At 46.5% G+C, this 16,556-nt stretch overlaps 1 protein-coding gene across 1 annotated transcript; it reads left to right on the top strand.

Moving 5' to 3' along the window:
- Positions 1-9,725: 9,725 nt before the first annotated feature.
- LOC135987706 (gallinacin-12-like) lies at positions 9,726-10,608 on the top strand. Its single transcript, XM_065632776.1, has 2 exons — positions 9,726-9,858; positions 10,460-10,608. The coding sequence occupies exons 1-2, from the start codon at positions 9,726-9,728 to the stop codon at positions 10,606-10,608; spliced, it is 282 nt and encodes a 93-aa protein (XP_065488848.1).
- The last annotated feature ends 5,948 nt before the right edge of the window (positions 10,609-16,556 follow it).

The raw sequence follows: 16,556 nt of genomic DNA, 5'->3' as shown, positions 1-16,556 counted from the left end.
TGTGTTCTTAGCTTCAAAGATATCTCTGCTCTTTAACTTAGGCTCATTCATAATTCTTCAACAAAATGATTTTTCTTCTTTTTTTGATGTTGAGTATATGCTTTCCCTGTTTTGCTCCTGGAGTTAACTTCTCACTCTGACAGATGCAATAACTTGGTTTAAGGAGAAAAATTCCAATTTTATCCACTACAGATGTAACAAATTAAGATGTTGTTCTGACAAAGTGCCAGATTTCTGTATCTCACACAAAGGAGGATGATTCATATTTTATTAAGATTATGTTTTATTTTGTTAACTAACATTTTATTGAGTTTCTGCTGTAACTCACATTTGTCATGATGACTGACGAAAAAATACATAGGCATCATTCATGTAATGTTCCCAGTTTGTTTAAAGACAATGATGTGTATGATTTAATAATTTTGATTAATGTATAAGATGAATAGTTTGGAAATAATATCTTATACATTTCACCTTACCAGAAGTTTCAAAGTAATTTCTCAGGTAAGTCCCTTGAAAGGGAAAAAAGCTAAATCAGTTGGGTATCTAAATCCATACATATTCAGGTATCTGAAACTAGATATCCAAACATGAAAATTAGGAGTAGTCTTGCTCTTTACAAATAAATTTGAATTTTGTCACACCAAGGCAAGCTGTCAATGCAGCTTGCATTCACTGCAACAATTCGTATGGAAGAAACACTTTTCAAGGCTGTTTCATATAATACTGCTGGATAAGGCGATGTAATTACTTTTTTTGTCTGACAGCTCTGTAGCTAGGAGATGTGCGAGCTAGCTCCGGTTCTGTTTTTCCCTGGGGTACTTAAATCTACTAATGATCCTTTTCAGACTACCAAGAGCTAGAGAAAAATGTTCATTTTGCTTTCTTGACCATGTTGTATGTGATATAAAAAAATCATATATCTGCTGGAGTAGTAACAGGACCCCAGGTCTCCTGGCTTACATGGTGGGTTTTGGGACAGGACTCCTTGCTATCAGAGGTGCTTTATTTTGTGTTAAACTTTTTGATCATTGCATCGCAAAGCAGGACCTTATAAATTATTCTATAACCTTTTCTTTTCTTTTTTTTCTTTTTTTTCCTACAAAATGACCACAACCAGAAGTTGAAGATTAAGAAAAACATTTAGGAGTTGACCCAGTTACCCACACATAGAGACTACAGCCATCCGAGAGGTCCTATGATATTAGAAATGTCAATGTCTGCCTGAGGCTGGCAGGTATCATGTAGGAGTTATGGAGGATCTGCACCCTCATGAAGCAGTAGCTGGAGACCAGATAGGATCCCTGAGGCATCTTTAACGGCTTGGCCGGAGAAGTACAAGTATCTATAGTGCACATTTCTGCACGTGTTGGATCCTAAGGTCCCACTGTAGCTAAATAGGTTATTTGAGTCCTAGAACCACTAATTAAACGCTTCATTCTTATGCAGCCACATTGTAGATGCTTACATTTTAGTACCTGAGTCCAGTTCTGACCACCACCATTTACCTTCAGTCAGTTGACCACACGAGTGTCTAGTGCCATTTTAAATAAGTTGGGCCATACACATGGCCATCCATTTTCTCCTCTGATCACATACGGACTGTCTCAGAGGTCCTATGTCTTACTGGGTAGCCCCATGAGATTCCTAGGATACCCTAGGATAACCTACAGGAATTAGACGTATATATGTGGGCAACTGAATTGATTCCATAATATCAGCCAACTAATATTTTCAGAAAGAAAATTGTTTAGTTGGTTCAAATTTTTTTTTTCAGTTATGGAAATGATGCAAAAAATAATTCATTTCCATTGATGAATGGAGGCTGCAAACACTGCAGCAGCACCTTGGACCTCCTGCTACACTCATCATCATCAATAGGCTTCTGGCATTCCCAGGCGCCTTCCCTCCCACCAAAACAATGGCTAATATTCTCTGGGTGGTCCATTACCAACCACCTTGAGCTTTCAAGTAATGATACTCTCCGAGTGGGTTGGTATTGAGAAGCAGCCTTCTCAGTGGCCGGGCAGGGAGGTTTAGTTATATCTCCGCTTGCTTTTGTGACACTCTGCCATTGTTCAGGTTCAGCCGTGTGCAGCGGTCAAGCTGAACTCTTTACCAAGGTCCCTTGGAGAGCCAGGTCTGTTCCCACAACCCTATAAATGCAAGAGTGCTCACTCCTCTACTCAAAAGGTTCTGGTGTTGTGGCCCTGTCTTCAGACTGCAGCTGAGACCTTCCACCATGAAACTCTTCTCCTGCCTCATGGCCCTTCTCCTCCTCCTCCTCCTCCAGGCTGTTCCAGGTAAGGGGTAAGACCCACGCTGGGGTCTGCCCATGTAGGAGGTACAACTAGCTCGTGCAGTGGTGCAGACCGTACTTTTCCGTGCTCTTCAGCTCCTTTCATTAGAGCTGTTCCCTATTTCTCAGCCTAGACACCAAAGCGAAAAATGGACCTATGGTGACCAGATGTCAAACCAGAACCAGCCCACAGAAACCACTACCAGATGTTGCCTTCTTATGACTCTCTGAAGTCTCTTTATGCCACTTTGTGGCACTATTGCAAGAGGGCACCATGGAAATCGTCTGCCTCTTCTTATCTCAGGGTCATAAATTGTCTCCTTTTTGTACAGTAAGAGAGAAGCAGAGGCGTTCCCTTGTATTACTCAAGTTGAACTACATCAGTGAAGTTTACTTTAGTTCTCTGGATATGCTGGTTGCTCTTCCTCATCCCTTCTGCTGCACTGACACAGTCAGTGCTTATGCTTTTAGCTTTGCTTTTCTTCATGCTTATTGAAATTCCCTGTCTTGGAGTAAGGCTTTCAGAGAAGGAAGGAGCTGGGCAAACCTCTTGTCCCTGTTAACTGGGCCAGATCCCAGCTTTTGATTTTTTTGAAGTCATAGGGACATCTCAGAGCATACGGACATTGTGTTGTTCCTTACATGACTAGACTGAAGCAGCCCTAGAACTTGGAAGCATCCGGTGTCTGATCTGTCCCTACCCACAACAACAGGCATGCCCAGGATATGTTCAGAAAATTGTTGTCAACAGCTACTTTTTTCTCTAGTTGTACAAAGGCCTCACCTGGAGTCCTGTGAGGTCTCACGCGGCTTCTCAAAACTTTTGGAAAAGTTGGGGTTTGGGGGCATTTGTATCAGACCTTTAATTGGGATCCATGGGGTTTCGGCAGGAGGAAGACTATGAGAAATGGACTGATCCTGCAGCGTAGCTGGGAATCCCATTCTTCCTGTAGGTCTCGGCTTGCCCAAAGACACCTTACATTGTCTTGGATACCACGGTTTCTGCTTCCGATCCAAATCCTGCCCGGAGCCATTTGCTGCGTTTGGAACTTGCTCTTGGCGTCAGAAAACCTGCTGCATAGGTATGTGTGGAAACCCTGCCCAGGCAGGCAACGTTTGGAGAGGAGGTTACTAAAGCCAGCAAAACACTCTTGATGTGTCTCCAAATGGCCTGAGTCACCTTCTCCCATCTACAAAGATAGACCTGACTGTTCTTCCTTTAATGGCAGCATGGAGACCTTATTGTGGCCTTTCAGTACTTAAAAGGGGCTGATGAGAAAGATGGGGACAGACTATTTACCAAGGCCTGTTGTGATAGGACAAGGGGTGATGGTTTTAAACTAAAGGAGGGGAGATTCAGGCCAGACATGAGGAAAAAATTTTTTACAGTGAGGGTGGTGAGAGCCTGTCCCAGGTTGGCCAGAGAGGTGGTGGATGAACCATCCCTGGAGACATCCCAGGCCAGGCTGGACGGGGCTCTGAGCAACCTGAGCTGGTGCAGATGTCCCTGCTCCTGGCAGGGGGGGCACTGGATGAGCTTTGAAGGTCCCTTCCTACCCAAACTGTTCTATGATTCTGTGGAGCACAGGAACAACATCACTATTTTGGGCTGGCCAAATACCACGTAGCCCAATGTCCTGTCTCTGAAAGAACAGATATCTAGGGAAAGAAAACAAAAATTGTGGCCCACAGAGTCCTTCTTCCTTGATATATCTCCCTACAATCACCTTTTGGGAAACTGCTGACTGCACCCATACTGCTGTGTTTAACAGGGGCCAGCTGACCTCTTCCCTGTAAATTTGTCTAATCCTTCCTGGACTTGCTTATTTTTGGAGCACCTCAATAGCCAACGTGTATCATTAGGTCAATACATGATTTATAGCTAACTGTGCTAATCTGATCCAGCATCACGTATCTGTCTGTGGCCAGAAGTGGAAGTTTCTATACAGTTACTGTGTGTGAGTCAAATTACCTAGTGAATGCCACAACCATATAATTCCACTTCCTTATAAATTCTGCTGGCTGTCATGAATTTGCAGCTCAGGACTTTAAGATTTAAGCATCTTTGTGTTTAAAAGTCCTTACTGGATTTTTCCTCTTTACATTAAGAACTACTTCTGTTTGTTTTGAAACCTCTTCCCTCATAGTTTTATCCAGCACCACCTATTTCCGTACAGCAAATGAAAAGCAGTCATTCTGCATTCACCTTCTTCATACCTTTACAATATCCCTCCTTTAATTGTTTCTTTTCCAAGTTTGTGGGTCACAAATTCCTCTTTTTACAGAAGTGCTCTGATGACCCCCATAGTCCTTCTTTGTGTCTTTGCTTTTGGAGACACAGTAACCAGAACTGCGTGACACTTCCATGCATGAGTCTGTTCAGATGGTGATGTAATATTTTCTGTTTTGACTTAAAATCCATTTTGTTCCAGACACGACATCAAACTTCCATACTTGTCAAGATGAGGGTGGTCATTGTGTACCTCCAGAAATCAAATGTCTGCAAGAACAAGTGGGACTTTGCCCTCACAGAGAATGGAAGTGCTGCACAGAATTGTAATAATGGCCTCACAGAATTGCAGAAAAACGCAGAAATGCATGGACAAGCAAACAAACAAGTTCTCTTCCTAGTGTTGTAGAGAAGACATCTGTTTTTCTCAACATGAGAAGTGTATAATTAACTAGAGAAGACACGTTTCTTTATATAACGAAGGTAATAAATACTAAATAATCAGGTATAACACTTGTATATGTATGGAAAAAGGCAGAATGTCTCTCTAGTACACCTACACACTGAAATCCACAGAAACTTCACCATAACATCCTTGGAAACCACATCCCCTTGTAATCCAAACTTCACCTCCCTCCCTTTTGTCTTTCATTATTCCTTCCTTCATTTCCTTCCCAACAGAAGGAAAGACAATGTCTTTTCGTTCTATTAAAGTGATGGAAATAAGGACTGTTCATTTGGTGTGGTCAGGTCATACCTACACTACTCAACTCCCATTCTCCAAAGCAGGACGCCAGTCAAGTCCTCCTCCCCTTCTCCCTGTTCTTACCAATGAATTGCACAGGTACCATCTATGGGAAGTCTTTCTGAGCAGCTGGGCAAAACTATCCAAAACCATTTGTTTAAAAACATTTAGGGCTTAAATCTTCCTGTGTCTTACGTATGGAGTCTCACCATTGAGTCTTAGTTTCTTCTTCCTTGTCTTGTCTTTTTTTTTTTCCATTATTTTAAGCTGATCTTTGTTGGGTGGTGGCAGTTTGTTCACTAATTGATTCAAAATCTCAGCTTCCTTGAATCATGAAGGAGGGCAGCGCTCAGCTTCAGTACAGGAGGAAGAGGCACTGTAACTAGCAAGTTAATGGCTTGCAGTGAAGATTTCACTGAGGTGCCATCACATGTAAATCAGCAAAGTATAAAGAGCCTGATACTAGCCCCAAATCAGGGCCTGTGTGCAGATAAAGCACACAGGAAAGAGTACATAGAATCATATAATCATCTTCACCCAGCTCAGGTTGCTCAGAGCCCCGTCCAGCCTGGCCTGGGATGTCTCCAGGGATGGTTCATCCACCACCTCTCTGGCCAACCTGGGACAGGCTCTCACCACCCTCAGTGTAAAGCATTCCTTCCTCATGTCTGGCCTGAATCTCCCTTCCTTTAGTTTAAAACCATCACCTCTTGTCCTGTGGCAAGAGGCCCTGCTAAAAAGTCTGTCCCCATCTTCCTTATCAGCCCCTTTTAAGTACAGAATGGCCACAATAAGGTCTCCCCAGAGCCTTCTGTGCTCCAGGCTGAACAAACCCAACTCTCTCAGCCTTTCCTCATAAGAGAGGTGCCAAAAAATACGTGGTCTGCACAATTCACAAAGAAACCCATCATGAGACTCACCAAAGTCACCATAACCATGGATGAAAACCCCGTCATGAAAGTGATTCACCCACCCGCAAAGGCACATTGCAAACCAAAAACATGGAGTGACTTGGGGGTGTGACAGAGCCCCATGGCTCAGCAGCTACGTGGACTCATGGAGGACAAGGTCCCAGCAGCTGCAGCTGTCCAGCCAAACATTTTTCATTTCTCAGAAGATGCTGGGTCAATGCCAAATGAAAAGGGCTGTGCTCAGATTTGCAGATGGTGTGCATCCAGTGACTGCTATGTCATGAGGTGGTTTTAAAGCCAACACCATGTTCCTCCGGCCTTCCTAAGACACACATAGTCATCACTGGCTGCTCTCCGTGGACCAGGGCTATCTGAAGGCAGGAGGAAGGGCTCATTGACGTGTATACCTCAACTCTGCCAAAGAGGTGGAAAGGATCTTGCTTATCCACATAAATAAAGACATTGCCCTCAAAACCCTGGCACTGAGTATCTTGCCTTTGCTGCCCCTGTTTTCATAAACAAATGTTTCTCCCCGGTCCAGCTACGAAATTTAGCCTCAGTAATCCATGGAATTAACACAAAGGTGCATCTGTACTAATACATTGGTCCACCCCTTGCTTTGCATGGAGATATTGGGCACTGGATTGTCTGTACTGCACACAGAACCAATTATACCCCATTTCCACTCTGGAGTGAACCAACTGTGTGCCTGTGTGTGGAAAGTCACACACAGAATCACACCTTATGGGCAGGAGCCACAGTGGCCACACTTTAGGCAGGGGGATGGGCTGTAGAAGTCACCTCAAACCATATTTTTAACAGATTATAACAAACCACAGGTATGTGTGTGCTATCCGTGGGACAAATCCCTCTTGGGAAGTGCTGTCTTAAAAAGCCAATAATTATCTCACAGGGGCAAAAAGAAAAGAGGTGAGGGGTTCATTTTTGGCAAAACTGCAACGTGTCCTGCCCCTTCCATGCAAGCTCTTATCCTAGAGTGCTAGAATAATTGAGTGGTTTGGGCTGGGAAAGACCTATAAGGTCCTTGAGTCCAATGTTAACCTCACACTGCCAAGTCTACCACTAACCCATGTCCCTGAGAACCTCATCTATGTGTCTGTTAAACTCCTCCAGGGATGGTGACTCCGCCACTGCCCTGGGCAGCCTGTTCCAATGCCTGACAGCCCTTTCTGGAAATAAATTGTTCCCCAGATCCAACCTCAACCTCCCCTGGTGCAACTTGAGGCCATTTCCTCTCATCCTGTCTCTTGTTACCTGGGAGAAGAGACCAACACCCTCCTTGCTCCAAGCTCCTTTCAGGCAGCTCAGAGATCAGAAGGTCTCCCCTCAGCTCCTGTTCTCCAGCTGAACCCCCAGCTCCCTCAGCCGCTCCCATCACCCTTGTGCTCCAGCCCCTTCCCCAGCTCCGTTCCTTCTCTCAACTCGCTCCAGCACCTCAAGAGCTTTCTTGTCATGAGAGGTGCAAAACATTCAGCTACAAAATACGTCTACATGTGTATCCTCTTTTGCCACCCTAGATCACAGAAGACTCTCCAAAGTCTCTTTGCAAGGTTCACCTGATACACACTGTCATGGGCCAGAGGCAAGAAAGTTTCTCTTCCAACTCAGGAGTTGTTTCACTTCCCTGCATCCTTACTGAGTGGTCCAGCATCTGGGACAGCATGAGAAGGATCCTGGTCTACCACACACCTTCCAGTCTCACAGACAGCAAGGAGGAGCAAGAAGTTCTACAAGTCTTTCAAGAGAGGATACATCTCACCCTCACACAGCAATGAGTGGGACCAGCCAAGCTTTGTCATCAGTTATAAGGCATGAAGAAAATGAGGAGAAGAGACCAGTGTTGCTTGGGGAAAATCAAGTCCACACCCCTTTGTTGGAGTGGAAATGCACTGAAAAAACAACACATCAAAAAATGGCCAGGGGAGAGGAGGTAGAAAAATTCAGTCCTTTGCAAAACCTAAGCAGGCACTCCTGGAAATTGTTATCAGAGTCTGCTGACTTTGCTGCTCCTCTGAGATCAATATCTCTCTAGCACAAAACGGTTTGTAGCTGCAGCTCTTTTGTCAGACCTGCCTTGCAGGTTTGCCCACCACCCAGAGGGGCAAGTCCAAACACCACGATGTGCAAACAGGTGGTCCCAAAACAGGTCCTTGCTCTAGACCAGGGGTGTCAAACTCATTTTCACCAGGGGGCCACATCAGCCTCACAGTTGCCTTCAGAGGGCTGAATGATATTTTAGGACTTTTATATACAGGAGTTGTTACATGTATACAGTCCTAAAATTACATTTGTCCCTTTGAAGGCAACTGCGAGGCTGATGTGGCCCCCGGTGAAAATGAGTTTGACACTCTTGCTCTAGACCTAAGGGAACAATCCCACTCCTAAGGGACTAGTTCTTGCTCCAAGAGGGTGGTTGGACCTATTTCTGGTCCAGCAGGTGACCATGGAGTAATCAGAACATTAAGTGGACAAGCAAAATGAAGGGTTTGCCATCACTACCTTAGATGAGGACTGGTTGCCTTCAAACAGTATGCTTTATCCCATCTGAGCCTAGAGACAGACAAAATCTTTTTATCCTTCTCGACTTCAGGGCCAGACTCAGGTGCCCACAGGTGGACATTGGTGTCACTTGAGATGACCGAGGGTATCAGGCTGGGCTTCCAGAGCTTCTTGTCTGTCACTGTCACTCAAACAGAAATCCTGCATACCTAGGTATCTCAAGGGACATAAATCAAGCTTTTCATGCCTGCTGATCCAGGACAGCAAACTTTGACTCTATTATCTGAACTATGTTTTTTGAGAGGCAATGGAATTTTTAACCTCGATCCTTCAACCATCCACTTTAGGATGAATTCACACACACTGTTATATTAACACAGCTGAAGGGCCAGCAAACAGCAAGACCAGGCAAGGAGCAGCAACCAGGCAAGGGCGGCTGGAATATCGCAAACTGATTTTACAGCAAGAGCCGCACGTCTATCACATAATTACCACTAAGAGGTGCATTGCTGAGCTACCTCCTCCACCAGTGCTCTGCGCTCATCACACTCAGGAATGAAGCCTCCCAAATTCCTCAGAAGCCAAAGCCAGAATAGCCATTTTGGCAGGAAAAAAATCACACCCAGGTTTCAGCTGGAGAAAATATTCACATGAGCTCAGATGAAAAACGAGTCACTCCTTGCCTGTGTGGTTCTCCTCCTTGCAGCTCCTCAGGTTTCTTTCCTTGCAGGTTGGCACCCTCCCACCCATCAGTATCCCGTGGACTTTGCTGGCTGCAGGTGAAGAGCAGAGGATCCTCTTGAGCCTCTTTTTCCATTGCAGCTGGCACTCTACCAGTACAAAATGCCATCTTCTTGGGAGAGGAATGGGGGAAGCCAATAACCAGCAAACGTGAAGCAAGCCAACATTGTTTGGAGCCACAGCACTGGGTCGGAACGACACGGAGGGTTTCTCAGCAGCAAGTGTTACTCCCGAGACGGGAATATAATTAACTCCTGCCTGCTCCCTCCCTCTCTCCAGATGCCATCCAGCATGCCAGCAGCACGCAGAGGCTTCTGCAAAATCTCACGCTCAGCCCTACGGTTTTCCAGCAGAACCAAAGCAATGGAGATTCTTTGGTTCATTTTCATCTTCGTCTCCTTGATTGGTCACGGTAAGATCAGGAAGGCCAAGAGGGGTAAACAGAGGTATCTGGGAAAAGGAATAATCTTTCCTCACTGCGTAATCAATCAAAATACTATAGGTAGTGAGGGGGAAAGGTGTCCTCAGGTTTCTGGATGAGACAGTGGGTCAGACACTTTGGAAAAATGCATGATTAAATCCCTTGGGGTAACAGAAATATAAGCAGGGAAGATGCTGTGAAAATGAGGCACCTCGCTGCCTTTCTAGCAGCAGATGGGTTGGAGAAGCCCTAGAGGAGATGTCCTGTGCTCTGGGAAAATGTTTCTGGCTTTTCTCAGGCTGCAGTTGCCTCCTTGGTAGGGTGAGGACAACTGCTCTGACCTCCCAATGTCTTTGCCAACGTCCTGAAAAAACAACCGCGTGATAAAATGTTCCTTGAGTGAGGTTGGCTCTGGACCTTGGGTTTTATAACACAGGTGTCTGAAGTTCTCCTTTGGGACAGAGATCCCGGGTGTGTTTTTTGCAGCCGTGCGTGCTCAGGCTCTGTGCACGCTTGCAGTGCTGGGTTGGGTGACCGGTACCAGAAGAAACCCCATGCATTTTACCCACCAATTTTCTTCTTCTTTGAACAGGAGATGCTCATGGACCAGAGAGCTGTAACCACGCAGGGGGCTTGTGCCGAGTCGGAAACTGTGTTTCTGGTGAATACCTGGCTAGTTACTGCTTTGAACCTATCATTCTCTGTTGTAGATGTTTATTACCCACTACCACAAAGAGCTGAAGATTCTGAAGGAGCAAAATGCAGCTGCAGGTTCCACTAACAAGGAACAACCTGCTGTTGGGAAGGAAATCCTGCGCCTCTCTGTAACTTTTGGGAGAATACAGCTATGGATTCACCCATGAACTTCTGAACACATTACTTTTTGCTTTCCCTGTGACTTTCCAGGAAACGCTGTGACAAGAAGACTGAGGCCACCCAGACTATATTTTGCCCCTTCTGGCATCTGGTTGTTACCTATCATGCACAGGTGAGAAATTGACGTTCTCCTTACCTGAAAGCAATAAAGCTGAAGTTTAACAGATCAGCCAGTGCCCGTCTGTGACTCCTGCTGACACCCAGCCAAGCTGCCAGTGGTGGGATGCACATTCTCCCACTCCCCAGGAGTGAATAGAGCAGCCCACACCTTCCCAGCAGAGCAGGTTGCTCTGTTCCTTCCCCTTCTCAGGGAAAACTGCCTTTTTTCCCATCACTTTTGGTGCAAAAGCTACCCGGTTTGACATAAAAGTCTGTGTTTCTCAGGCAAGCTCCATGCTATTCTTCATTTCCAGTTTCTTACAGGCACTGGGAGGGGCTGGCCAGAGAAACAAGGCACAGAAAGGGAGCAGGGAATCCCTGCAAGAATACAGACCCCTTTGGCCGTGGGGTTCTTAGCAGGGATGTGCTGTACAGCATAAAATCGTAGAATCACAGAATGGTTTGGGTTGGAAGGGACCTTCAAAGCTCCCCCAGTGCCCCCCCTGCCATGAGCAGGGACATCTGCACCAGCTCAGGTTGCTCAGAGCCCCGTCCAGCCTGGCCTGGGATGTCTCCAGGGATGGCTCATCCACCACCTCTCTGGCCAACCTGGGACAGGCTCTCACCACCCTCAGGGGCAACATTTTCTTCCTCATGTCCAGCCTGAATCTCCCTCCTTTAGTTTAAAACCATCACCCCTTGTCCTACTGCAACAGGCCCTGCTAAAACGTCTGTCCCCATCTTTCTTGCAGGCCTCTTTTAAGTACGGAAAGGCTGCATAAGGTCTCCCTGAAGCCTTCTCTTCTCCATCAGCCACCAACAAGACCAGAAAATGCAAAAGCAGGGCTGTCCCAGGTTCACCCCTCTTCCACAATGCAGTAAGACCAAGGAAGAGCCCAGGCTTGTTTGTTTTAAACACAGGGCAGAAGGGATGTGTGTACCATTGCCCCGACAGGCTGCTCTCCTCATCCACGGGCTACATTTCTGGCGCTCCTCCTTTTTTTCTGTAATCACCCAGTAATAATCCCAAATCAAGTAGCATGTTTGCACCTCACAGCTCTCTGCCTGTGAGCAGCTTCAGCCTAAATCCATTAGCTGTCCATGCCCACCCTCAGCCCTTCTGTGTTTTTTTCAGTATGAAATTTTGACACCACCCCTGCCTTTGTCAGTTAGTTCTTATTCTCCCTTTCCAGGTAAAATATTTCTCTCTGGGTCAATCATTTCTGTGAAAGCAAGCAAACAATGATGTAATGAGAGAGCTATGCCAAGTAGCTGAGGCATTGGTCAGAGCCAGGGAAAAGTCCTCCCTGGGAGATGAAATCCTTGCTGTGATGAATCAAACAGGAAAATTCCCATTGACCTCACCAGGGTCAGGACCCATTGCCAGAGATCCAACAATTAACTCACCCCAGCAATTCCATTCTCCTGTGAGCAGCCCAGCACTTCTCCTGGGGTCATCATAACAGCCTGGGACACCAACACACGCAGGGAGATGCCGGTCCATCCTTGGAGATCCCCTGCGGTTGGATGAACCATCAAGAAAGTCAAATTAACCAAAGCCGGCTGTTGGCTTGGGAACGGCCACTGAAAACAGAGATGGGGCTGAATCCGGAGCCAAATTCCTCCCCAGCTCCATCCCGTCTCTCCAAGACACACTGATATATGAGTACAGCACGGGCAGGCTTGTAAATCAAGGTGCCTTTCCAAATCAAACAGTTTATTTCTCACATTTGTCCACAAAGTTTGTGATTCACGCCTCTTATCTAGGGGATGCTCAGCCACCATATTCATAGCCTGGTTTCCTAAGAAAGTGAAACATATGGGCTCATCCAGCTCAAGTTGTAAATTTCCCTGTCAGCTCCTGGGTCTATACATTTTGGAGCTGTTGTCCAGCCAAATTTCAATCAGGGGAGGTGGAAACACTCAGCCAGTTTATAGGCAACATTGTCCCTCCGGTAATAATGCAGATGCAAGCTGCCGTTAAATCAGAGGGTCCCACTCTCCCCTGGCTGTGTGTTCCCATGATCACTGATCTGGCTGGAAATAACTCTAAAAAAAAATCCCCAAAACACAAACTACTAACAACAACAAAAACCTCAACAAAAAACCATCATCCTTTCTGCCTGATGAATAAGATGAACTGACTTCCCTTCCATTTACCTGGTCTGACATGCAGGAAGGAGGGAGAAAGCACCGAGGACATGGTAGAGGGTGGAGAATGGCACCTTGCAGTCCATCAACCCTACACAACTGTTTTTTGACGTGATTTCTTGACCCATTAACTCACCTGGGCCACAGCACCCAGCCAGCAGCACAGCTCATGAGGAGCTGTTTAAACAGCACTATCACAGAAACATAGAATCATAGGATGGTTTGGGTAGGAAGGGATCTTCAAAGCTCATCCAGTCCCACCCCTGCCATGAGCAGGGACATCTTCACCCAGATCAGGTTGCTCAGAGCCCCGTCCAGCCTGGCCTTGGTGGTACGCTTTGGTGTAAGTGTATGATAGGGAATGCTGTTCAGATTAATCACCCCCAGGCTGGTGTATCCCGTAACCCCAGGGAGGAGGAAGCACTCAACTCCCCTGGCTCAGTGACCATGTTCATCCATTCAGCCCAGGGCCGTTCACCTGCATGTTTTCATTCACCATGAGACCACAGCCCTACCGGCTCTCAAACACCGCTTTCCAACCCTTTATATCCAAAAGACAAAAAAATATCCCTTTTTTGAGGCACTCAGTAAAAGTAATCCCCAGTGTGATCTCCCAGAGGCTCTCCACCCATGACCAACAGTCCTGCCCAACTAGGACCTTTTCCAAGTGTGTAGACTGGCATGTGGTCAGTGGAGTTCAACTGAATCCAACCTTTTACCTGAAGTATTGTGTATACAAGTAGAGGGGAACAGTCAGGCAAGCTAAGAGGGAAGCCAGAATAGCAGAAGAAATGAGAAGGTGAAGTCTACCATCTCTTAAGAGGTGCAGGCTGGTGAAAATTTAAATCAGATTAGTTGTCCACTCTGAAAAGATATTAAGGTTGTGCCTGCACAGGAAAAAGCCAAATGAGGAGGAGAATTTTTATGGTAAAGGCTTGGTTGAGAAATTAAGCCCAGCTACCTGTAACAGACAGAGCTGTGATGGCTACAAAAAAAATCGGTTCTTCGGTACTACCCCAGCAGACCTATAACAGCTCCTAAGGGAGACACAGAAACTTTCCAGACATCTTGGGAGGTAAGAACCCCATGGCAGGGGGTTGGAACTAGATGATCTTTAAGGTCCCTTCCAACCAAACCATTCTACGATTGCATGATTCCATGGTATTTTGTGTCTTTGGTGGTACGCTTTGTGTTTTTGCAGCCATACGGAAAGCCAGAGTAGAGCCCTAGCCTCATGCCTCTGTCGACCAGCACAAGCCTCATGAATAACTGGAGACGTTAGTTCATCAAAGCATGACATGAACATCCCCCTCACTGGAATTTATTTACTGTTCCCAGGCAACAGGCCAGTGTTTGTTTGGCAGAGAGAGACAGATGGAGACCAAATCCTCCGCTTCTGCCCTAAAAACACCATTGTAAAGGGAGCTGCCTAATCAGGAGCAGAATGGTGGTCAGATGGGCTCCTGCTTGGGGAAGCTGAGATTTCATAGCCTTGGCTGAGCCCCTTAGATCCAGGTTGCCCCTTGTATCCCCATCAATCCCATGCAAATCAATTCAAACACTTGCATGCCAGGCTCTCCCTTCACCCCTGTGCAGGAGAAGGGGGGTTGTATCCATCCCACTCACATGGCTGCTCCTCCACCTCCTGTGGAGTGAAAGACACCATCACCCCACCACAGCCCAGCTCTGGGGCGTGCTAGGAAGCTAAAATGTGTCTGGATTCAGATCCTGTATCTACAGGAGTAAATCAAATTGCATGGCTCTCAGATACTAGCAGATACCCACCCACGGTACCAGCAAACTAACACTTTCCCAAACTATTCCTCAGCACACTTTGAAGGTGGGTGCGTGTCATGGACATCTGGATGTGGCCATGAAGTTGGCAGGGAGAGCTTAGATGAGCAGACACAAGGTGTGCTGTGTCTGTTTGCCATGAGGAAAAGAACAGCATTTTGAAAAAAAAAAACATAGGGAGAAATTAGGGATTTACAGATTCAGACCATATAAAATGAAATATTTTTTCTACTCAGAGAGGAAATAACCTGCCTCAGGCTGTGAGACCAGGAGTGTAGCGAGTTTCGCAGGTGGAGCAGAGCATGGTGCAGGACAAGCGCATCATGAAGTCTATCTGCCAATGTAATGTGATGTGGTTCCCACACCAGGTACCCAGATGCATTTGAGATGGATCAAGAAAGTCTGCTGAAATGTGCTGAGGGTGAATGAGGTCTGACTGTTCACACTCTAGTCATGCACAAGAACTATTGAGAAACTGGTGGGAGCCACATTTAAGAGAAACAAACAAAAATGTTCCTTGATATAACCAGCTGCAGACCTATGGAAGTCATTTTTGAAGGATGTTGCCATGTAAAACTTCTCTCCCCAGACCACAAAATAGCCTGAAAGTGGAAGAAAAGTTGAGATAAATACCACAGACATGCTGTGCTTACTCTAATTCAGACCTCCCCATATGGCCGCTGTTATGTGCAGGAGGTGAATGGTCCTATGGGCTGAGTGCTGATGGTTGTATTGAAGTCTAATGAAAGTCTAACCATGGCCATGGAGGGCTTCTAAACCAGAGCTCAGCTTAGAGGTCAGCCAATGGTCACTTCTTCCCAGGCAGAACTGCAGGGCTGTATCTGCACTTGCATGGATTTGGTGTTGGTAAAAAGTCACCAGTGGGACTGGGAGGCAGAGGTGGCATCACAAGCTGGCAAGGGTTCAATCGCCATAGGATTTGCTCCTGTTGGCATAAATTTATCCCAGGCTGTAGTTTAAAAATTGGGCTGTGGATCATGGATCAAAAGCAAATGGAGTCAGTGGAGACACCTCTCCCTTTTGGGGCCATGGGGTGGATGTGAGTCGACTTGACTCCTCCCCAGCCTCAAAACCTCTGAGGCACTCGGGACCTAATTTCAGTGCGGCATGTTGCTGAGCACGGATCAGCCTTTGTGCACAATGGGCTCTGAAAAAATACATCTGGTGGCAGGTTGGGGAGCAGGGAAGGACAGGAGGCTGATGGACCAGCCCCAGTAGGCTCACCAGAGGCTGAGGCCAAAACAGCGTAGGGACAGAGCAAGCCCAGATGTTGTCCAAGCAATCACCCAGAGGACAAAGCCTTCCTGCCCCTAATTTCTTGGGGAAATCTGGTTTATGTTGGTATTGTCTGGTTTTGGATCTCTTTCCCAAGGCGCGTTCTGCAACTCAACCCATGCACCGCAGCTGCAGAGCAGGGATTTGTGGTGGTGTGGAAGACACGTCCTGGCCACCTTTGTGCCTGCCCCTGTGGAGCCTGCAGCTCCAGACACATCGTCTGAGATGATGCTGTTCCTACCAAGGGAGAGCAGCTGAGCTGGAGATAAAACATGGCATTTTGCCGTCTCTCATTGGGAACTCCATGGCCAGGTGGTACTTTGGCTCTGCACTAAACCTTCTCTCTAGAGTGCATCAAACCGCCTGCACACACATGTTCTGACACATCAGTCACATACTCAGAGAAGGACACTCATATGAGCATCCACATGCTCCTCCCTGCTTGGGTCCTAGCTCAAGAGCTGCAATCTCGT

The sequence above is a fragment of the Caloenas nicobarica genome, chromosome 3, assembly GCF_036013445.1.
Source record: "Caloenas nicobarica isolate bCalNic1 chromosome 3, bCalNic1.hap1, whole genome shotgun sequence".
Classification (NCBI taxonomy): Eukaryota; Metazoa; Chordata; class Aves; order Columbiformes; family Columbidae; genus Caloenas; species Caloenas nicobarica.
This window is presented reverse-complemented; position numbering and strand designations above follow the sequence as displayed.